Source organism: Pseudorca crassidens, chromosome 2, assembly GCF_039906515.1.
Source record: "Pseudorca crassidens isolate mPseCra1 chromosome 2, mPseCra1.hap1, whole genome shotgun sequence".
Taxonomy (NCBI): domain Eukaryota; kingdom Metazoa; phylum Chordata; class Mammalia; order Artiodactyla; family Delphinidae; genus Pseudorca; species Pseudorca crassidens.
Window position 1 is genome coordinate 31,682,046 of NC_090297.1, and position 24,150 is coordinate 31,706,195.

At 46.7% G+C, this 24,150-nt stretch overlaps 1 protein-coding gene across 21 annotated transcripts in view; it reads left to right on the forward strand.

Annotated features, from left to right (window-relative positions):
• MACF1 (microtubule actin crosslinking factor 1) overlaps positions 1 to 24,150 on the forward strand; it is a 341,804-nt gene that overhangs the window by 262,897 nt on the left and 54,757 nt on the right. Inside the window, exon 1 of one of the 21 annotated variants that reach the window (XM_067725601.1) lies at positions 11,704 to 17,475. The exons of the other annotated variants lie outside the window; for them this stretch is intronic. Within the exon in view, the coding sequence (XP_067581702.1) occupies positions 12,649 to 17,475 (4,827 nt within the window). The 5' untranslated portion in view covers positions 11,704 to 12,648. Of the gene's footprint in view, positions 1 to 11,703; positions 17,476 to 24,150 lie in introns of those variants that run through there. 21 annotated transcript variants of the gene reach the window in all.

A 24,150-nucleotide genomic window follows, 5' to 3' on the forward strand; every position in this document is an offset into this window, starting at 1 on the left:
TCACTGTGAGCACGTGTGAAAACCCTTGGAGGACAGGGCCTGCCATGGAGCTGAGAGACTGCCAGTTTGCACAATGATAGATATTCACTCCTTACTTTCAAATAATTACAAAGACAGTATCAGCTCATCTTCGTCTTTGCCAGTTAGATTTACCAGAGAAGAAAGCAAGTGAGGTTAGCATTATCTACCTGCCCTTGGAGAGAAAGGAAATCACACTTGGTGTGACCTGTCTGTCACCGGAGGTTTAGGTATCTCCAGCTTCACAGCCGTCAGGATAAGATGAGTAGAACCTCACCACCCCTGCCTGCCCTGCCTTGTGCTGACCCTTGGCCTGCCTTGGTTTTTTCCTTCTTCCTTAAACAAGGCTACTCCAATAGGAACTACTGGGGTCCAAGGAAGTAAAACGAATGCCCTAGAACAGGGTTTCTCAACTTGAGCACTCCTGATATTTGGGGCTGGATGATTCTTTGTTGTGGGCAGCTGTCCGGTGCATTGGAGGACGTTTAGCAGCATCCCTGATCTTTGCCCACTAGATGCCAGTAGCAACCTTTCCCCAGTGTGACAGCCAGAAATGCCTCTAGACATTGCCAGATGTCCCCTGGAAAGAAAAATTTTCCCTTCGTTGAGAACCATTGCCCTAGATAGGAGAAAAGTGCCACCTGTATGTGGGAAATTTAGGACTCAGTTGGAAAAGGTGCTCGTTAAGATAAATATTGACGTGGCACGCTGCCTTCTGGTAATCTGGTTATGACTGTGTAGTTAGCAACACCCTTAGGCCGGGCCCTGGATTCTTTATTTTTGCTGGTGCTGATCTGTGTTTGGTTTAAAAACCTCGTCCCTTTTCCTGGCATCTGCGGTTTCTTTTGCGTTGACTGGTTGTTGCAGGTGTTCAGCTGAGCATTTCTGTGGAGAAGAGGAACTTCCTTTGTGGAAATACTTGAGGGAGCTTCCTTGCTCTGTGCCTTTAAGGGGAGACTACAGTCTGTCCTCAGCCCAGGAGCTCACAGCTCTGGCCGCTGATATTTATAACCCTTATGTGACCATCCCCCTCTGCACCTCCCTCCCCCCCCCCCCAAGAATTCCAATGCTCTGTAATAATCCTCTCCACCCACACCGTAGCAGCTGGGTGGGGAGAAGGTGAAGGAGCCTTTAAGACCCTTGAGTTTGCTTCACGTTGAACTTTTTCCAGCCCCATTTTAAAGTATGGCCATTAATATTTTAAATATCAGCACCACAAGCAAAATCCCAAGATTGTAGCCATTACATCATCTTGAAGGAGCCTCACGCCTCAGTGAAGGTAGTAAAATCAAATGGAAGGGCGTCAAGAAAGTGTTGATGGATTTCACAAAAATCCATCTGGAAATTTTGATAGCAAAGGGAAGATTTTAAAGCAAAAGCGAATATATCCTCAACCAGAAGGAAGGAGTGAGGAGTTTCTCTTTGAATTTACTGAAATCCTCCACATGTAGTGTCAGCATGTAGCATTTGCAACCAAGATTGATCATCATGTGAAACATGTGTGTCCAGAAAAACTGGAATTTATCCTGTGCAGAACTTGTGTTTATTGTTGATTTTTGATTAGTGGACGTGATTGAGATAAGCACAGACTTGCAGAGCGGCGCTGTTTCTCGCTGTGTCTAGAATGCATGGTAAGTGGTCTCAGCCTTAGCCTAGTCCTGGGCACTTTCCAGCTAACTGGCTGGTACACAAGCCATAAGTGGTGATTCTCTAGGAGGTACGATGAGTTGCTCTTAAGGGCATTTTGTTGTTAGAGGTGGTTGGTTTACCAGGAATAAAATCAGTCCCACAGGGAGTCAGTTCAGGTCAGGTCACTGCACCAAAGCATTACTGCACCAAAAGGCTGTCTCCTGCCAGACAGACTCTTCCCAAGTCTCAGCTGTCCTGGTTGGAAAAACCTAGCTATGGGGAGAATGTGCTCCCTCCCCACCTTCCTTATTACTTTGCCAGTGCCACTACCGAGTACTTTTCAAATACCAGTCTCTGTTAGTGGCTGTGGCAGATTAATGGGATACACTTATCCCCTGGGCCTTCAGAAGCTATTTTCCTACCACCAGTACTGTGATTTGAAATGTGGACCTTTCAGAACTTTGGCTACCCAGGGATGAGAATAAGTGGTGTGCTGCAGGGTGATGGTCTGTGGATCACTTTTGGGGGGTTAGGAGGAAGGGGCTCTGTATTCCTTTCAGTCCATCTTTCTGAGCATTTGCTCTGGGCCAGTCCTTGTGGTGAGAGCTGGGGTCTCAGATAGTCTCTAGTTAACAGTGCAGTAGGAGAAACAGGCACAAAGAATTGCAGTGGTGGTGATATAGTGGTAAGAACAGTAAGAGAGACCTAAGTCTAAATTATCTCTGATCCTAAACCCCCGTAAATCAGATATTTAAAATCCCAGTTGCAGGTAAGAAAACTGAGATTTGAAGATGTTAAAGTAACTTGTTCAAGCACAGAGCAAATAAATGTTAGAGCCGGGATTGGAAAGATCTGTTTGGCACCAAAGCTTGTGCTTGACCAGTGGCCCTCAATGGGGGTGGGAGGAGCAGTTTTGGCCCTTGGAGGACATTTGACAATGTCTAGAGACATATTTTACTGTCACAACTGGGGAGGCTGCTACTGGCATCTAGCGGGTGCTGCTAAATTTCCTATAATACACAGGATAGCCCCTTACAATAAAGGGTTATTCAGCCCACTTCTAGAAATATAGGGGGTTTTGATATTTTGCCCTTTTCAGGTTCCATAACAAGTAAGAGTTAACTGATGAAATAGTCCCATTGCCTGGGGAAGCTTCGCGGTTTTCCTCCCTTTTTTCAAAATTTAGTCAAGAAACAGTGTTGGTTCTGAGAATGACTTGTACAGATCTGTTGGATCAGGTCAGGATCTTGGTGAACTAATTTGAGTCAGTGGCTAAAGAATTCTCTCCATGCTTGACCAGTCCCCACCCCACCCTGCCTGCCACAAGGTTCCTGCTGTGGAAATCAATCAGCTGTGTATCTCAAGCTGCTTCCTGTAGGGTGTGTTATGGAATGGCATCAGCCCTGCACCAGCTGGGAGTACTGACCTCAGTGTGATTTTATCAGACTGTCTCTTTTGAGCCTTGCTATTTGGAACAAAAGATCCTCTGTTAGGAATGCAGAGAGCTAGTGTGATTGGACAGCTAGCGTGTATGCACATGGTTCCCACGGAAAAAACAGACATAAATTATGCTGTAGCCTTCTAAAACTTGGGCCTCCAAGGTGGTTTTCCCTTAGCACCTGTCTGTATTCACCCTTCTTTCTGTGAGTGCTTATCCTTCCCCCAGATCAATGCAGGAGCCATCCGATCTGATGGATTAAGTGGTGGCATCCTGCAAAACTGGTCTGTGTCTGTGCCTCCACTTTTTTGCTTCTCCGGTCTTAGGAACCACATTTTTGATCCCTACTGTCTATCCAGTCTTGTTTCCTATATAGACCATTCACTCCATCCACTTATCCCAAACACTTCTTATTCATTTTACCTATTTGATTTCTACTCATACCTGACCTCCTCAAAACCTTCTTGATCGCCCCCCGCCCCAGGCTAGCTCACTACTTCTCCTGTTCTCTTAAATCACTTAATATGTGTAACTCATTTGGCCTTCATCATATACTGCCTAATTTTGGCGTTTAATGATTATATGCATTGTCCCATCCCTCATCTTAATATATCCATTTTTGTGTCTCTCAAAGTAGTTAGCATATGGGTATATGCATAGTTGGAGATTAGTGAATATTTGACTGATTGAATGAGTGCTCTTTACGCCACGTGAACTTTAGGATTCAAAATGCTAACTGTTCCGCAACACTTGAGGTAAATCCTTGTGTGTCCTGAGAAATTCTAATCCTAGCCTGGATTCCTCACCTCTACATCTTGCCTCTGGGCTCCCTTCCTTCTCTACTAGTTATCATATGTTAAAGAAACACAGTTTCATTTCAGTATTAGCCTGAACAAAGTAAAACTAAGGAATTTACTACTTGAGATGCACCCGAAGAAAGCCAGGTTCTGAAATACTGTCTTGTAGTTACCCATTACATTAGAGTCGTTGTCATTTACTCAACTAGTTGACACCAAGAAGAATCTTCATACTTCATTCAGCTTGGCGTAGTGAGAAAAACTGAATACGAGGTTGTGTCAGAAATATTCAACTTTGAATTCTGGCTCTATCATTTACTAGCTGAGTGACCTTGGGGGAAATTACTTAACCTCTCTGTATAGTTATTTCAACTATAAAATGTGAACAGTGGTAAATCCTACCTTTAGGGTTTTTATGAGAATCAAATGAAGTGATGTAGATGAAAACCCTAGGCAGATATTAAATGCTCAATAAATGATAATATTCTTTTAAGAAGTGTATCCAGACACACAAATTATAATATTATGAAATCTTTTTAATAAGAAAAGGTATTCCCTTGGTGCCTACAGCTTGATCATTCCCCAGAAGTTCTGATCTAAGACCCAGCACCAGATTAAATTAGTTCTTTTTCTTCTTGAAAAAATGGAAATGATGAAGATAAAGTAAATTAGTTTGATAACAGCAGTGAAACAGGTGGATGGACAAAGAGCCTTCCTGAGCAGTTTTTCTGGGGAACAAATGAAGAGCTTGTTTCCAGCCCTATACCAGCAATACATAGGCAGGTTTAGGTCATGACTCCTTAACACAGCTTTAAATATGCTATATGTACACATACATACATATACATGGTTATTAATTAATTTATTCATTCATTGATATCAGAATCCCACAGCCAGCAAGTTTCTCTGAGACCATTTTGACCTTGGTTTATGTGCTCTACAAATCAGTATTATTTTCAAATCATTAACCAGAATTAACCAGAAGCCATTATCAGCTCAGTGACTTCCCCAGTCACTCAGTTACCTAGCAGATCAGCTTTAATGATCTCAGGGTCCTTGGCCTAATTAGCTTTTAGCATAGACCATGTTACCTTCCTCTGTTGCCATACAATGGCAACTACCAAGTCAGCATCTTTGAGAGAGACACCTCTTAATATTAATCAATCTTTAATTAAAACATTAAGATGTGAGGGGAAAAAATATCAGCTTAATTTCAGAGGAAACAGCTTAAAAACACAGATACAATTAATCTCTCTGCCAAGCACATATACCAGATCAAGATGTTTTACAGAAAAGCTTTCAGCAAATATATGTTTCTAGTATCTGGTTGCGTGTATTTGTGAGCAAGGGAAGAAGAAGATAAGAATTCAAAGAAATTGAACCTGTCTTAGGTCTTCTCCAGCTTGAATTCATTGCATCCATTCAAGTAAACCATTTAGTATCTCTCTCATCTTGCAGTTCACTCCCAGAGAAAGAGCTCTGATTTGGGTCTAATTCTTTAAATTCAAACCTAAGTTGTTTGTTTGTGATCAGTGATAAGAATTGCTTTAGTAACAAAATGAAAGAGTTTTCAAAAATCTCTTGACTCTGTATTACTTATTTTACCTCCTTTTCTAACGTTGGAGAGAGGACCCCTACAGCAAGATTCCTTAGAGATTCAGCCCAGGGATATGTTTCATAGAAATAGCTAAGCACCTTTGTGAAGTTGCTACTTTGTGAAAGTTGTGAAGTCATGCCATCCTAGAATTGGAAAGGCTCCTCTTGGTGTTAAGTGAAAGCCCACATGGTCACTTTCTCAAGGAAGCCTCCCCTGAACCTCCAGACCACATCAGGGCCCTTGACAGATGCTCTCATAGCACTGTTTGCTTTTCCTTCAGAGTACTTATTGCAATTGAATTAAAATGAATGTCTGTCTCCTCTACTAGAACATAGGCTCCTGATCATGTCTTGCTCATCACTTTCTCCCTTAGTGTCTGGCATAGTTTAGGGCACGTAGTAGATCCCAATAAATATTTATTGAACAAATGAAAAGAACCAAGGCTACACCTTGTGGAATTACTTGCCTTAAGAGGATGGGAAGAGGAGCCCAAAGACACAAAAGAAGGACTGGCTAGAAAGGTACCATCAGTATAGCACAGTGTCATGGAAGCCAGAAGAAGAGTCGCAATAAGGGAGGACCAATACTTACTTTCTCACCACTGCTTATCCTTAATCCCCTACAGTCTGACCCAGCCCCCATTGCTGCACTGAAACCATTCTTTCGGAAGTACCTCCTGACATCCTAGTTGCCAAGGCTAGTGGCCTTGTCTAACTCATTGTCTTCCTCATTCCTTGTGCACCATTTAACATCATATCTTCTTTCTTAAAACCCTCCTGTCCGTTTACTTTCCTGACCTTGTGCTCTCTCCGTTTTCTTCTCTGGCTGCTCTTCTGCTTTCTGTTTTGGTTTGTCTTTCTACCTCCCCAACATGTGGTGCCTAAAATCCTGTCATCTGCCCTCTTCTCCCCTCTCTCCACACTCAGCCCCAGGATGTCCAACCCCTCACCGTTCTACAAGAGAAAGTTTCCACGTGTCTATCTCTGCCCTGAACTTCAGTCTTTCTGGACACCTCCACATGGGTAGCCTTTGAGTCCCTCACACTCAGTATGCTCCACATGGAATGTGCTGTCTCCTGCAGTGTTTTCTTCCTCCCTGCTGCTGTCTTACAGTACTACTGTGCCCTCAGTCATCCAAGAGTAATATGACAGCCTTATTTTAAATTTATTTTTCCCCCTAACCTCTACCTTCTATCAGATCAGTTGTAAAGTCCAAATCGTCTGCCTCTGCAATTTCTTTATCACGCCCTTCTTCAGTTTCATGAGTCCGGGCTTTTGTTACCTGTTACCTAAACTGTGTAACCCTCCTAGCTGATTGTTCCACCTTCCATCTTCCCCAACTATGCTCTGTTCTATACATATTACACCAGTGCAGTATCAGCAGACCTAGGCTCAAATCTTAAGAGCTTAGGTGTTTAATAGCTGTGTTCCTTTGGAAAAGTAAGTTTAGCACCCCAAGCGTCATTTGTAAATTAAGGATTTGGATTTTTTAATGCAATAATATATATTAAACAGCAGTTGAATGAGCAGCCAGGCTCAAATTCTTAGGAAACTTTCCACACACCACTCAGTAACTCACATGACCCCCTGGTAAGTTAAATAAGTAAGTCTTGGTGTAGTCATGGTGTTCTGAATAAAGCAAAAGTTCACGCTTGGCATTCAAGGGCCTTCATGAACTGGCCTTGAGCTACTTAGCATTCTGACCTTTGCATATCTTTCCCTTGCATATATCCTATAACTTAAACCATGATAACCTTGAATTTGCTTCTTTAGGGTCCCTACCTCTTTAGGTTTCCTGCCTCTAGTCCTTCACTTAGAAATCCTTTCTTTACTGTCTCTGTATATCCAGATCCTAATGAGTAAATGTGATTCCCTCCGTAATCCCCTGCTTTCCTTCCTCCCACTCTTCTGTTAGACTTTTTCTCACTTACAAAGCCCTGTGCTTCTGTTAGGCCCTTTCTCACTTACAAAGCCCTGTGCTTTTGTCATCACTACTGTCTTGGGGAGTGGCTAAAGAGGGATTAATACACTGTCTTTTGGAAAGTCTACAAGCAGGAAAGGGCTTACAGAGGTCATGAGAGTTCCTGAAGAGTGTGTGGAAAGTTTTCTCATGAGTTCAAAAATACACGAGAACTCAAAGAGCATCAAAGTCCTTAGTATCCCATTTAAAGCAAGCTTCACATCATGCTGCATTGCTTAATGAGCCACTCTGTAGCCATCTTTATGTAATAAAAGGATGGTAGTGACGGATGCCCAACGGGTTCAGACGAATACTGTGGAATTTCCACTTGCCACTAAATAAACGCTTGTGAAGTCTAGAGATCATAAGATGAAAGGCATTTTGTAAATTTTAAATGTGCAAGATCCAACCAGCCTTCTGTCCCCTCCTCTAGTCAGCACTAATCCTCCGAGAGAGAGGTGGATGAAAAGGCAGTATAGAATCTGAGGAAGTGTGGATCTAGGGTCTCCAGATTTTCCTAGGAGGCTGGTGGTTTAAAAGTCGGGAGCAGACAAAGGCAAAGTGCCAAGTCCAAAACTTGGAAAGGGAGCTGTGTTAGGGTGTGAGGAGACTCCACCTTGCTATTTTAATTAGGAGACAGCAGGAAAGGCCAGGACTGTTCTTTCTTCCAAGTTCACCAAAGGAAAATCTGACACCAATTCTGTTCTTAGGAATTTTGAAATGAGTAGAGAATTCTTTGAACTCTGTAATCAATTAATTGGAAACTAATTTGAAATTTGGCATCAACACAGATATTTGTGTTATAGGAATGGGGGAAGCATCCAAAGGGGTGCTCCCTGTACTTCTCTTTTTAAAAGTTTACACACAGCATGTGAAATGAACAGATGCTTTTTTTTTGTTGGAGCTGTCAGGGTAACAAGAAGTTGAAAGCTGTATCAGGTATTTATTTCAGTCACTGAGATGGCTATTGGCAGAGTTCCACATACCAAAACTAAGGAGAAACTCATGAACAGATTAAAAAAAAAAAATAAGACATGGAGGAAAGAGACTTTGTGCCTCCTTTCCTTCTAAACACAAACTGATGATTTTACATAAGGAGCGAAGTACTTTTTGCGGGGGTGGGGGGTGGGATAATTGGCCAACTTTATGTAATCCTTTCCACAAGGCTGTGTTTGCATTTGGGGATGTGTTTGAATTTTGGGGAGATTTATCTGTAATGGTCTCCTAATACGCTAGTCAGAGAGTGTGACTTAAGCTGATAAGTAATTTGAATCTGAACTTCATAGTTGCTAAAATGCTCCACTTATTTATTTGTATTATAATATGGAGCATTGGTGAGAGTGGTGAGAATAAGGTAGATAGGTGTGGGGAGGGATTAAGAAAAGACTGAATTGACTGGCACCTGCCTTGGTGAGGAAACAGGAAAGGAATTTCTGGCCATGAAGTTTGTGATTCCACATCAATATCATTCTTTATAATAGAATAACCACCCACCCTTAGTCCAGAGCCAGAATTGCTCAGATTCTTCCGAACAGAGGGCCCCTGGCACACTAAACAGTCTGTTATGATATCTCAACACATAAGTGAGTGTATTTGGCCAGGGAGATTTGCTAGTGAAATTGATCTTGCCTTTCCTGGGTTTTTCCAGTTGTACTTAATAATTAAAGGAAAATTAAAACCCAGATTCCCTGAAACGTAAAGTTATCAGATCTGTAAGCTTATCAAGCCTTCCAGGCACATTGTGTTAGAGTTTGAAGGGACCTTAAAATTCATCTTGAACAAACTGTTAGAGGAATTGTAAATCTCGTTCCCCAAATCCCTGCCAAGTGATTGCTTGAATTTCTGCTCAGACACCTCCAGGGTCAGAAAAGTCATCCCTTTAGGGGACACCCTATTCTTTGAATAGCTGTGAGGAAGCTCTTTGTCGGTTTGAAACCTGCCCTTGGATCTTAGTGTGCCAGCTTCAGTAGACATCCAGAACAAGCTTCCTTCCCCCCACTTGCCAGCCCTTTAGGTACTTCCTCATATTGCTGGGAAACTTCTCTAGGTCAAGCATTCTTGGTTCTTTCTGCTGTTTGTTCCTCAGAGGACAGTGTTTCTAGTGTCTTGCAGTGTAGGACCAGGAGGACTCAGGATTCTGGGGCAGCTCCTTTAACAGTTTTAGAACTAAAGAATATTCAAGTTAGAAAGGCTGTCAAGACACAATCTAGTCTGCACATCCTCCCTTTCAGTTACAGATAGAGTCTTCTGGATTTGAGTAGGCAGAAATTGATCAGCTTCAAAGTGAGAAATGAAGTGTAAGACATTTTGCCGGTCTTTTGGCTGCTTAATTCTGATCACAGGCTTCAGCTGACACCTCATTTTTGTCAAGGACCTCTCTGGCTCAAGTAAGCCTAAGGCTCAGCTCAGGGTTTCATTGCCAGATCTCCATACACCAACTATTGGCTTCACTTACTGTCTGTGTAAAGGACAGAAATAACTTTTCCATAAGTTTTACCATCTGTATTGACCACTTGGTCAATTCAGTAATTTATAGACTTTTTTTCCTTCATAAAATCAGAAAATGATCATCACAAAGGGAGCAGCATATTACACCCCTTCAGATATGAAGCTGCCTCTGGTGGACAGTTTCGTGGGTTGCCCTTTATACTTTCTTTGTTTAACAGTCACCAGATGACTAGATGGCTTTTCTTTTCTTTTTATAAATTTATTTATTTTTGGCGACTTTGGGTCTTCGTTGCTGCGCACAGGCCTTTCTCTAGTTGCGGAGAGCAGGGACTACTCTTCGTTGCGGTGTGTGGGCTTCTCATTGCAGTGGCTTCTCTTATTGTGGAGCACGGGCTCTAGGCGGAAGGGCATCAGTAGTTGTGGCTCGCGGGGTTGTGGCTTGCGGACTCTAGAGCGCACGCTCAGTAGTTCTGACGCACGGGCTTAGTTGCTCCGTGGCGTGTGGGATTTTTCCGGACGAGGGCTCGAACCCCTGTCCCCTGCATTGGCTGGCAGATTCTTAACCACTGCGCCACCAGGAAAGTCCTAGGTGGCTTTTCTAAAAGCCAAAAAGCTGTGGACGGGATTGTGGGCCACTTTTCTCTAGTATTTTCCATCTTGAGACTTGAAATACCCATGCTTTTTAGCTGGCCCCAGGGAGCTCACGTTTCCTTGGATGTGCCCAGCAATAAAGGAGCCCAGGTATTTGGGCGTGGGGCACTGCTGCCAGCATCTCCACCGTCGCGCGGCCCCCCAATTCCCTACTCCTCAGTCATCAACACCATTCACATCTGTGGGCAAAGAAATCTTGGAGGGGGAATGGAACAAGACCTGACGTACGTGAGGAGCCGGAGAGAGGTGGTGCTGGAGTTTATCCAATAACTCGGTCCGAATTTAAGTGCCAGGTTTAAGGCTGGAGTGTTCTTGGGCCCGGCAGAGGCGCGCTAAAGGTGACATTGGAGGGACTAGGGACACCCCTTTGGCGGCAGAACCGAATCCGGGAGCGATGCGAGCGGCATCGCTACCCTGCCGGCAGATGGGGCCCAGAGTGGCCCTCGCCAGAGCCGGCTGGCTGGGGGGCGGCGGGAGCGCCCCTTCTGGGTTCGCTCGCCCTTTGGGCTAGGAGCCCGGCGGGTTGGTACGCGGCGGGGGCAGCGGGGGCCCGGCCCCCGGCAGGAGGGCGGGGCTTTCCTTTGTCAGGGGATTTGCGCGGCGCGGCCGAGACTCACGCGGGTGTCGCTCCCCGCCCCTCGCCCTCTCGGGGGGCGGGGCTCTCCCTCCGGCCCGGCGGGGCGCGGTGGGTGTGGGCCTGTGAGCTGAGCGGCCGGCGCCGGGCTCCCTCGCCCGGAGCCGCGCAGAAGCCCCTCCTTCGGTGCCTCGGCTTCCAATCGCCTCCGCCGCCCCCTCCCTCCCGCTCGGGCAGCTCCCCGTCGCGGCTCCGCCCCTGCCCTCCTCCCCTAGCCGTCCGCGTCGCGCTCCCCGGCGTCCAGGGGGGCTGCCCGGGAGGGGCGGCGCGGGGAAGGGGAGGAGAGCCTTCCGCCAGCCGAGCACTTCCAGCGAGCGGCGGGCGAGCGGGCCGCGCGGCGCGAGGGAGGAGGGCTCGCCCCCGCTCGGCCCGAGAGGAGCCTTTTGTTCCCAGCCAGAAGTTTGCATGCCGGGACCGTGACAGCTGCGGGCGGGGAGGACGGCGGGGCCGGCGGCGGCGGAGAATAGAGGCGGCTGCTTGACATGCAGCCCGCGGCGCGGCGGCTGCGGGCCGGGGACTGGAGGCGGCGGGGGAGGCGGTGCCCACAGTATGCGGGACTCAGCTGCCGGAGGGACAAACTAACTTCCTGAGCGCGGGACCGGAGGCCGGCGCGGCCGGGAGCCACCTGCCAGCCTGCGGTGAGGCAACCCTGGCCCTCGGGGCGCGCGGCACGGCGCGGGGGAGCAGCGCTGAGCGAGCCCTTCCGAGTGACTCTCGGCCGCCGCTGCAGCCTGCCGGCCTCTGAAAGGCCCGGCGCCGGGCTCCACTCGCCTTGTTTGGCGGCCACGGCGCAGGGCTGTTCTGGGAGCCACAACAATGCCATGATGTTTTGGAGACAGGAAGCCCCAAGCTGGCCGCGAATGAAGGACTTCCTGTGTTTAAAGTTGCAGGAATATCCGCCGACCAGCCCAGTTCAAATGCAAACACCCGAAGTAGGGAGGACGAATGGCTAATTCAGACCAGCTGGACTCTCCAGGGCTGGAACTAAGGATAAAATGAAAGGAATTCCTAGGAGCTTGGGCCATACTTGAAGACCAGAGGGGCTGTGCCATTGTTATTAAAGGACACAATCGATATAAATCCTCTGCTTCCAACTCTGCTTGGGTGAGAAGTGAGTGGAACTAGATATTGAATAAGACTTGTCAATATCAGATGATTTTTTAAACTAAATTGGAAAGAGCAGTGCTCTTAAAAAAACAAAAAAGCCATAGAAGGAATTATTTTGTTTGTTGAATACATTGTACCGTTTATTTGCCTGCAAGTATGAGGCTGCTAACCTGTGAGGAAAAAGCTGTTCTTCTTAGAGCGTCTCTCAGAATGGTTTCAAAGTGGGACTTCCAGGCCTTTCTGGAGGGAAGTTCCAATTGGTGGTTTGAGGTTACGAACATGTAAAAGGATTTTTAACTTAGCAGAATGCATTTTGGGGGAACCCGTGAGAAACTTTTTAAAGGTTGATGGTTCATCTTGTTTGAAAAATATGGGTAAGCCACTCAGCAGGCCAGACTGTTTAAGGCAGAACCCCATCTGCCTGGGGAAAGGAGAGGAAGAGGATGGCTATATAGAGGATTGCTATGTTCCGCAGCGATCTATATATGATACAATGAGGATAAATGAACAAATTGACCAGGGGTCAAAGCTTAATCAGACTTCAAAAAGCACCATGGAAAAGATAGAAGGAAGTACTATATCCAGCAATGGTACATTAGGAGCAGCAGCTAATGTTTTTGAATCCAGAGCACCAGAAGGCAAAAAGTTGGATGAGAGAATAATATTTGATGCACTAAAGCTAAGCAGTGATGTGCAAAAGTCAGCACCTGTGCCACCCAGAAGGCGGCCAAATGCAGAACGCAAAGACAATGTTAACAGGAGATCATGGAAGTCCTTCATGCCACCGAATTTCCCAGAATTTGCAGAAAGGATGGAAGCTTCTCTCAGTGAGGTTTCCGAAGCTGGTGCTTCAAATCCTTGCTTGCAAGAGAAGAAGGAATCCAGTTCTGCATTAACAGAAAGTTCTGGTCATTTGGACCACAGGGAACCTAAGTCAGAGTCCGTAACTCTGGAACATGTGTCCAAATCCATAGGTATTCCAGAAGGGCAGGATGTGAAAACCTTAGGTGGAGATTGCCAAGACTTCAGATTTCAGCAGCACAGTGAGATCTCTCCCCGTGATTTCCAGCCTCTAGAGTCAGAAGCTGCAGCAGCAAGTGGTAACACAGATGTAACGCAGGAACACAGATTCTCAAGTGCAACCTGGCCCAGAGCCATGAAAAGTTTGGCTAAGGGAGGCTTTGGCGAGAAGCAGCACCCCCTTCAGGACACAGGTTGCACTGTAGAAATGCCACCTCTCTCCCCTTGCCTGAGTGAAGAGCTGTTGGATCCAGAGTTGCGTATTCTCATAACCCCCAGCCTGAGAGAGAAAACAGAGTCTGAGCTAAAGTTTGAGGAGGATGAGCGATGGATCATGATGGAGGCTGAGGAGGAGTGGGAGGAAGAGAAACTGTCAGAGAGAGGAAAGACTTTTCTAATGGCAGATGAGGAAAAGAACAGCCTGGCAGATGTTTTCGAAGAAAGAGAGCAAGCAAACACTGTAGCAGTGGTGGAGGATGGAGCCGACTTCTCAGCTGCTGTCTTGGGGACTTTTGACCACCTAGCTCTTGGTCAGATCTGTTGTTCTGATGACCCACAGCCAGCTAAGAACCTTTTGGCGTCTGTTTTCAAGGATGCATCGCTTGATTACAGTTGTGTCCTAACAGGTGAGAGTGCTGTAGGAGAACTGAGAAACAGAATTGCTCAGGGGCTAGAGGGTCTTGTTTCAGATTTAGAATGCACTGTTGGTCCTGCCGATTCAGAGCAGCTCTCTGACACAGATTCAGTGCAGATGTTTCTTGAACTTGAAAAGGAGTGTTTATGTGAAGAAGGAGTAACTCCTTTAGTTGAGCTGGAGACTCAAGCCTCTTCTGAAGGGCTGGCCCCATCCCAGGATGCAGAAAATTCACTTGTAATTAGTCATTTTCCAGGGGCTGCCTTAGAAAAGGAGCATGTAGGCCTTTTAAATGTAAGAGCAAAGGACTCTGATCCTGGGTTGGATTGTGACTATTTTAATGCCCTGGATTCTTCTCAGGTGCCTAATACTTTGGAACTTACTGCCTACTCTGATACCGTGAGGGACGCTTCCACTGTTAGTGAGGAGGAGGGTGAAAAAGTGCCTTTTAGCCCTGAGACTGCAGGGGAATTTAACTTTAGACACCCAGCTGATCTGGAGTCACCAGGAAAGCCAGACCCAGGAGGATTGTCCAACTCTGATCACAGGGCTTCTCATGAAGAAAATGTATCAGGCTTTGAAGCCAAGCTGGCCAAAGAAAATGGCAGTTTGTCCCAGCTGGACTGTAGTGAAGCTGAGGGGAATGCTGAGGAGTGTGTGGACAGAGTCCCCCTCAGTTCTGCTGTTAGCTATGAACTAATAGATGTTACCTCAGGATCTGAAGTAGAGGCGTTACCATATGATTCACATTTACTAACAGAAGAGATTCATTGGGAAGGTGAGAAAGGAGCTATCAATCAAGGAAATAACAGTCTGACTTCCTTGGGAGATGTGGACCTTTGTGAATTGTTGTCCGTGGAAGGAGCTTGTGATGAGGATGGTGAAGCACAGGCACTGGGTTATGATGCCAGGCTGGAGGACCGAGCCCCAGCACATCTTCCTAGAGACCTCCCAGAGTGGGTCTCCCAGGATCTCCAGAGGAAGTCCCCAGAGTCAGAGATCCTGAGTCTGCACCTGCAGGTTGGAGGACTGGGACATAGCAGAAATGGAGTGGAAACTGTGAATGACATAAAGCCCAAGCTGAATGTGGCCTCATTGGAGGGAGGGGAAACAGAAATGAGAGATTCAGATTCATTGCTAAATATCCTTCTGGAGGAACAAGTTACCAAGGCTAGTAATACGGAACCAGTTTTGGAGGAATGGATATCCATCCCACAGAAGCCTGACCCAACTGCTGCAGTGCCCACTGTAGAAGAAGATGCCCTAGATGCTGCAGTGCCTGCCCCAGAGGGAACTGCTGTAGCTGCTCTTACAGTGCCCTTCCCAGAGGAGGGTATACCTGTTGTTCCAGTGGCCACCATGGAGGCACATGTCCCAGCTGCTGCAGTATCAGCCACAGAGAGGGCTGCTGCCCCAGCTGTTGCAGTGCCTGCTCCTGAGGGGACTGCTCCACCTGCTTCAGTGGCCATCACAGAGGAGGATGTACTACTAGCTGTTGCAGAATCCTCCCTGGAGGGGACTGTTCCAGCTGCTGCATTGCCCACCCCAGAGGAGCCTGTTGCCCCAGCTGCTGCAGTGCCCACCACAGGGGAGCTTGCAGCTCCCACTACTGTGGTGCCCACCCCAGAGGAGCCTGCTGCCCCAGCTGCTGTAGTGCCCACCCGAGAGGAGCCTGCAGCTCCCACTACTGTGGTGCCCACCCCAGAGGAGGCTGCCACCCCAGTTGCTGCAGTGCCCACCCCAGGGGAGTTTGCAGCCCCAGCTCCTGCAGTGTCCACCCCAGAGGAGTCTGCAGCCCCAGCTGCTGCAGTGCCCACCCCAGGGGAGTTTGCAGCCCTAGCTGCTACAGTGTCCACCCCAGAGGAGCCTGCTGCCCCAGCTGCTGCAGTGCCCACCCCAGGGGAGTTTGCAGCCCCAGCTGCTGCAGTGTCCACGCCAGAGGAGCCTGCCGCCCCCACTACTGCAGTGCCCACCCCAGGGGAGCCTGCAGCCCCAGCTGCTGCAGTGCCCACCCCAGGGGAGCCTGCAGCCCCAGCTGCTGCAGTGCCCACCCCAGGGGAGCCTGCCACCCCAGGGGAGCCTGCAGCCCCAGCTGCTGCAGTGCCCACCCCAGGGGAGCCTGCCGCCCCAGCTGCTGCAGTGCCCACCCCAGGGGAACCTGCCGCCCCAGCTGCTGCAGTGCCCACCCCAGTGGAGCCTGCCGCCCCAGCTGCTGCAGTGCCCACCCCAGGGGAGCCTGCCGCCCCAGCTGCTGCGGTGCCCACCCCAGGGGAGCCTGCAGCCCCAGCTGCTGCAGTGCCCACCCCAGGGGAGCCTGCAGCCCCAGCTGCTGCAGTGCCCACCCCAGGGGAGCCTGCAGCCCCAGCTGCTGCAGTGCCCACCCCAGGGGAGCCTGCCACCCCAGGGGAGCCTGCAGCCCCAGCTGCTGCAGTGCCCACCCCAGGGGAGCCTGCCGCCCCAGCTGCTGCAGTGCCCACCCCAGGGGAACCTGCCGCCCCAGCTGCTGCAGTGCCCACCCCAGTGGAGCCTGCCGCCCCAGCTGCTGCAGTGCCCACCCCAGGGGAGCCTGCCGCCCCAGCTGCTGCGGTGCCCACCCCAGGGGAGCCTGCAGCCCCAGCTGCTGCAGTGCCCACCCCAGGGGAGCCTGCCGCCCCAGCTGCTGCAGTGCCCACCCCAGGGGAGCCTGCAGCCCCAGCTGCTGCAGTGCCCACCCCAGGGGAGCCTGCAGCCCCAGCTCCTGCAGTGCCCACCCCAGGGGAGCCTGCCACCCCAGCTGCTGCAGTGCCCACCCCAGGGGAGCCTGCCATCCCCACTGCTGCAGCGCCCACCCCAGTGGAGCCTGCCGCCCCAGCTGCTGCAGTGCCCACCCCAGGGGAGCCTGTCGCCCCAGCTGCTGCAGTGCCCACCCCAGGGGAGCCTGCCGCCCCAGCTGCTGCGGTGCCCACCCCAGGGGTGGCTGCCACCTCAGGGGAGCCTGCTGCCCCAGCTACTGCAGTGCCCACCCGAGAGGAGCCTGCACTTCCCACTACTGTGGTGCCCACCCCAGAGGAGGCTGCCACCCCAGCTGCTGCAGTGCCCACCCCAGGGGAGTTTGCAGCCCTGCCTGCTGCAGTGTCCACCCCAGAGGAGTCTGCAGCCCCAGCTGCTGCAGTGCCCACCCCAGGGGAGTTTGCAGCCCTAGCTGCTGCAGTGTCCACCCCGGAGGAGCCTGCCATCCCAGCTGCTGCAGTGCCCACCCCAGGGGAGCCTGCTGCCCCTACTGCTGCAGTGCCCACCCCAGGGGAGCCTGCTGCCCCGGCTGCTGCAGTGCCTGCTGTGGAGGAAGTGTTCCCTGCTGGCGTACCCTTCCAGGGAGATACTGCCCATACTGACTCAGTGCCTGTCTTAGAAGAAGGAAGTCCTGTTCTAGAGGAGGCTTCCCCTGCTGGAATGTGGATCAAGGAGGACCTTGATTCCCCAGCATTTGGAATGAAAGAGGTGACTGGCACAGTGCTGCATGGGAAAGTGCCTCTGGCTGCAGTTGATGGATTAAATTCAAATGAGGTAATTGTTGCTCATGTTGTTGGGGAAGGATCTGGAAAGTAAAGTGAGATTTGCAAGTTCTCTGACTTGGTGGTGATTAGAAAGGGCACAAATTGTTCTTTCTTTGGTTCCCTTTGAGGTGTCTGGGCTTTCCTGGGCTTTTTTGGTCTTTTTATTGAGTTTATGGGGAAAATGTGTTTTTATCTGCTGAAAAACTTCATAATTCAGACTCATTGTTTTTAATTCAGACATAAGCAAAACCCAAAGAAAACAGGGATGTAAACAGTTTTTGGCTTACATTTTGAAAAAGATTATTAACAAGAAAGGGTGATTCTGCTTTTGAATTTTACAATAAGCATGTTCTTTCCTAAATCAAGAGGCTGCTTATTCATCGGTGATGTCAGCAGTCAGGTAGAGGCTAGAATGTGGACTTTGGAGTGAGACCTGGAGTACTTTTTAACCACTCTGAGACAGTTAAATGTCCTGAGGCTCCAGTTTCTTCATTTGTTAAGGCAGAAGAACCCTATGAGGGTTGTGAGGATAAAATGAGATAATCCATTCAACGCACCAAACATAGAAGATTTCAATTACTATCAATATGCTCCCCCCCTTCCCCTTTCTATCTGTCTATTTATTTATTTATTTATGGCTGCGTTAGGTCTTTGTTGCTGCTCACGGGCTTTCTCTAGTTGCGGCGAGCAGGGGCTACTCTTCATTGTGGTGCGCAGGCTTCTCATTGTGGTGGCTTCTCTTGTTGTGGAGCAGGGGCTCTAGGCGCGCGGGCTTCAGTAATTGTGGCACATGGGCTCAGTAGTTGTGGCTTGCGGGCTCTAGAGCGCAGGCTCAGTAGCTGTGGCGCAGGGGCTTACTTGCTACACGGCATGTGGGATCTTCCCGGACCAGGGCTCGTGTCTCCTGCATTGCCAGGCGGATTCTTAACCACTGAGCCACCAGGGAAGCCCCCCGACACTTTCCCTTTCGAATAGATATGTTGGTTAGTTGAAAGAATTCACCAAGGCGGGTTGGAGGAAAGCCATATGTAGATGTGTGAATAACAGTTTTTTAATACAAATGTGTGTTTTTAAAAGCCTAATAAGGCACAATAATATTTATGAAAAAGAGACATTTTAGTCATCTTGTCAAACTTTGTATCCTGAAGCAGTCACTTTTCCTTTCCTGGACCTCTTGTTTCTTAATCCATAAAATGAGAATTGGGCTGATGTCCTCCTGGGTCTCTCTTAGCTCCAGGATTTTGAGATTCCTGATGTTAGAAAACAGAATGTGTTGTGAACCCTCTTCCCAGGCTTCCTGTCCTTGAGCATATTCTTGGTCAAAGGATTTTGAAAGTGGCAGCTTTCTGCAGTTCACCGTCCTGCCGTCATTTGGTCGCTGGTAAGCAGTGAAGGAGTTAGAAGTTTAGTCAAATACAGTCAGGGGTTACTGACTGAGGAGATGGTTTTGATTTTACACCATCCCCGGGACCCAGAACAGTGCCTTCTTCATAATATGCCTTCCCTGTTGCGAGTGGATGAATATTAATCTCCTGAATATCCATGGATGCTGCAAGAAAGCTGGGTTCACCCCATTGCAGAACCTTCCAGGGCAGCCTTAGCTGGAGGACCCATTAAACATGCAGCTGCCAGCAATGAAAAATCGTCTTGATTGTAGGCTATAAGCCGTCAACTGTGCCACAGATCCTCCTGCTTAGCCGAGTGATGGTAGTGTCACCTGGGCTTCACCAGTTATTTTGTAATTAGGCATCCCATCAAATTAGAATGCATCACCTTTCAGATTGAGGGATTTGATTCAGTTTTCTGAGTTTTACTGAATTTGGGATTGACACTAAGATCCCAGCAACCTATCCAAAGTCACCAGCATTCTTGATTATACAGAATATTTCTAGTATAAAGCCTACAGCAATAATCAATGAAATATAGGGATTACATTATAAAGAGCCAGTCACATCTGCATAAAGGAAGAATATTCAGAGAAACCCTTCATATCAGTCTCTGGGATCTCTGTTTCCCCATCTACAAAATGAGTAGGTGGGGCTAGGTAATCTCTAAGGATCCTTCCAGCTACAGGAGGTTGTCATTTTATGAAATATTGCCTGATATAAATGACAGGAGAAGGAAATTGTAGCCCAGCTGTAAAATCTATGATTTAAAATGAACTGCTTTAGATCCTCTGCATGTGTATGTACAAATGTACACATGCATACATGGTTAAAATAGATAAAAGCTTTCCAATTGCAATCGCAACAAGGTTTGATAGAGGAAGCAAAAGGCCAGAACTTGCTTGCTATTTCTGTAGTGGGATGCTAGGCCCACTAAGAACAATATGTGGTTATTTAAGCCCTCTCCTCATGTTTAGATTTCCTTAGTCTTATTTCCAGTCATTGGTTCAATGGAAGAAAAAAACCTTTTGTATAAAACAGTGGTTCGATAAAATTAAAATTTGCCAAGAAAGTCTCTTTAAGCAAAAACTGGGGAGCCCCGCAACTTCGGTTCAGTGTTTGAATACTCAGCTGATCAGCAGAACTTTTATGGATTTGTTTGCTTTCTCTAACACCATTTCTATGCAAGGATTCATTCATTTACTGGATAAATATTCATTGTGTAGCTACTCTGAGCCAGGCACTGGGGCTTCTGCAGTGAATAGCATCGGCATGGTCCCTGCCCTTGTGGAACTTATACTGTGGTAGGGGAGGCAGACATTAAACAAAAATGACACAAATACATGGTTACAAATGTGGCAAATGCTTTGAATAAAAAATAAAGGTTATGATGAGAAACAATAGGGGTATTTAACTTCAATTGTGGTGTCAGGGAAGGAATTTTAAAACTAAAACCTGAAGGATAAGTTATTTAGTTACTTAGAGAGTCAGAGGGAAGAGCATTCCAGACAAAGGAAATGGTAACTGGGAAGAGCTTGGCATGTTAGAGCTAAAAGAAAGCCAAGTGGCTTGACCACAGTGAGCAAGGGTTCCGGAAGAGTGCCTTGCAGTAAACCTGGAGAGTTAGGAAGGGGCCAGATGATGCAGGGGCTGAGAAAGAAGTCCTCAAAAGGATTTCTACCTTAAGAGCCGTAAGAAGCTATTGAAAGATTTTAAGTAGGGGAGTGAAATGATGTCATTTACGTTTTTTAAAAGATGGCTCTCAGCTTAAAGATAGAGAAAACTGGTTCACACTGACAGTAAACATTCTCAACATTATCCGGGGTTTATAATTCTCAGATTTCTTTTGTCTTATATTTGTTAGTTCGTATTATGATTATTGACATGGAATACAGAAAACACAGAGTGGTTTGCAACTTAAAAAAAAAAATCACACTGGCTACTGTGTTTAGAGTGGATTGCAGGGGATCAAGGACAGAGTAAACAAGGCTGCTAGATTACTGCAATTGTCCAGGTGGCTTGGACTAGAGAGATGTCAGTGGATTTGAAGACAATTGGATGGATCTAAGAGACAGTTTGGAGGCAGAATCAATAAGACCTGATAATGGCTTTCATATTGGGAGGGAGTGAGGGGGAGTTATCAAAGATGGCTTCTAGTTCTGGTTTGCACAACTGAGTGGATGGGTGTTGGAGGGTGGAGGGAACAAAAAGTACTCATTAAACCGAGAAGGCATCTTGAGACCAAAAAAGGAGGCAGGTAGCTCCATATAATCAATGGATCAGTTTATTATAGGGTAACTTACTGTCAGGGTGAGATTAGACAGACAACAACTCGAAGCATTCGCAGCTGTACTCTGCACCGCCCAGGGGGCCACTGGGGCAATTCTACAGTTAACCTAGGGTCTGGGGTTTATGGGGTGGGGGCAGCAGGTGCTTGGAAACAGGACGTGCATTCCTAAGTCAAGATTTATGAATGGGTACTAGTCTCATGGGCGCCAGGAATATATGTCAGTGAAGGTTTTCATCATTGTTTGGGGACAGAGCATAGGGGCTACTGGGTCCTGATGATTATTAAACAATATCTATTATCTACAAAGCCCGTGACAACAGAGAAGTGATTTACTGTACGGTACAGTCCTGGGTTGGGTCAGCAAAAGGATGCGAGAAGCTCTAAGGGCCCAAAATGGCGTCAGTTATGCTCACAGCCATACAATGGGGGCGGTAGTAAATTGCTTAGGGAAGAACAGACTTGGGGAAGAGGAAATTAGCAGGTTCGATTTTGGAATGTTTAAGTTCAAGATGCCTGTGATTCATTTGTATGGCAATATTAAGCAAGCAGTTGGATATCCAGATTTGAAATTCAAAAGATACTTATAAATTTTAGAGTGATGAGCATTTATCATGGTAAGTATTTAAAGCCGTAGGAATGGATAGAATTGCTTAGAGGAGAGTGTGGAATGAGAAGAGGGCTCAGGACTGACGTGCTACTCTTATCCCTACCCACAAAGGCTAACATTTGGAGATATAGAAGAGGAAGCGGGCAAAGGACATCAAAAAACGATCAGTCAGGATGAAAACTGGGAGACTGTGGTGTTACCAAAGATAAAAGCATTTGAAGAAGTTCTTTGGGAAGTTTTCTGTTTTATGTCCCTGTTACATCTTACAGCCTTGCAATAATTTTTACTAGTGTTCCGCTCTGGGAAATGACTGCCAGCACTGGTTAGTTAATAACATGGCACAGTCCCACTGAAATAGTAAGGAGTAGGAATTTAATGTATCCTAAAAGCACTGGTTTTGCACAACAGCTTTATTTGGGAGTTGAGAGAAAAGGAGCAAGTGTTTTCAAATTTACTTTCTTTAACATTCTGTTCACTGGTGTTCAGTATAAATATTTAAACAGTACTTAGTATCTAGAGGCACTTTCATATATTTTTTAACTTCTGGGGAAAAAAATGAGACAAATACCCATTCCCTGTCAACTTAATCCATAGAGTGGGCATGGGAAATGAAGTAACCTCTAATGCTTCTATGTGAAATCTTCACGAACAAAGTAAATCCAAATTTTAAGAAAAGAATTCGCTGTGTTGTATGAAAGAGATTGTTAAGCTATTAAAATTTTATTTTTGCTTTTCTGTGTCATTTACATTGCTAGCCCATAGAGCTTCTTGCCAGGAGAGGAGGTATTCTCTGTGTTGCCCAATATATTAGGCCCTAGCCACACGTGGCTGTTGACCCGATGAAATGTGGCTAGTGTGGTTGAGGAACTGAATTTCTAGTTAAAGAGCCACAAGTAGCTGTTGGCTACCATATTGGCACAACAGAGAAAAAATTAAATGTCAGTCATAGCATGAGACAGGATTTAATTACTGAGTAAAAGGGGGCTCTTCAGTGTGGACTTGACATCTTCTCTCTGTACCTTAGGCATTTCTGCTTTCTTTGCCTTTCCAACCCCTGCCCCACAGCCGTTTTGTTGCACTCAAGCAGCTTAAGCCGTGGGAGTTGTTTTTCCCCCCTCTGCTCTGATTTTTCTGCAGTGAAAACATCTTTAACACAAAATAGAATCATAGCACTTGCTTTCTCTGGGAACCATTCTGTCGGAGTAACAGTCATTTTTAACTGAACTGCCTTGTAGTGTTGCCTAACAAAATATGGTGTAGTCGGATTATAGTGTAAAATGAAGCCCACTGGTGAGTACCTGTATAACCTTCCTTTTTCAGTGTTCCCTGGAGCCTTTCCTCCCTGGTGACTCACTTGTTCAGCCACAGACCACTCTTGCTAGAATCACTTTCCTAATCCTAGTGTGATCTGTGGTCTCACATAGGCCAAAACTAGTCTTACCCAAACTTATAATTTTCTTTCACATTTATTTTTGTCCTCTTCGATTTTCTGTCATTCTTTGGCTTTAATTGGCTCACCTGTCTTACTGAAACTGAAGGAACTTTTTATGGAAGAGAAAAGAATGGAAATAGATCGAGACTAGTGGAAATATGGCTCATTTTATCCTCTGATAATTGAGAGAAATCTGATCTTAGGGACAAATATTTATCTCATTCTTTTCCTTAATACCATTAGAGTGGCAAAAGTACTGTTCTCTTGTGACTCTTTGTTTCCTTTTAGAAAGTTCCAAGTAATAATGGACCTTGACTGCATTAGAAAGAAACATTCACATGGCTTGTTATACTTGTTCATATTGTTTTAAAATTCCATTGTTTCATGGTGAACATGGATATATAGTATCATTATTTTAAAAATATTTTATGTATACCTGCATCTTACTCAGAGTAGGTGCCTGAAGTTGTTAAGGACATCTCCCAGTATTACTGGCCCATTTCCCTTTGTAATCAGAAGAATACTATTTCAAGATTATTGGCTGTGTGTGGTCTGTGGCCTTGGAACAGAATGGAGTTAAATAGCCACAGGGGGATTAAGCTATGAGGTTGGTGTTCTTCACACCATTAATATGTTTTGGCTAATTGAGTTATTAGTCCAAGTCAGAGAAGAGCCTTGCATGTATCAGTGGTCAATTAAAGCTATTCCCCAAGGTATTCTTAATCTTAAATACTAGTCAGTCTTCCCTTTTAGGACTGATGTGCATCACACTTTCATGATATCTTGAGGCTGGTGCTGCTTTTATTCTCTATAGCTTTTTGCATTAAAAATTAAGAAGATTAAAAAACAAACAAAGACAAACCATGAGTCATTGAGTTAAATGCCTAAGTAGTGTTGTAACTCTCTGTAATTACTTGTCCATAAGAGAATGTATGTATTGAAATATGAAACCACGTTTCCTTGATCCTTTC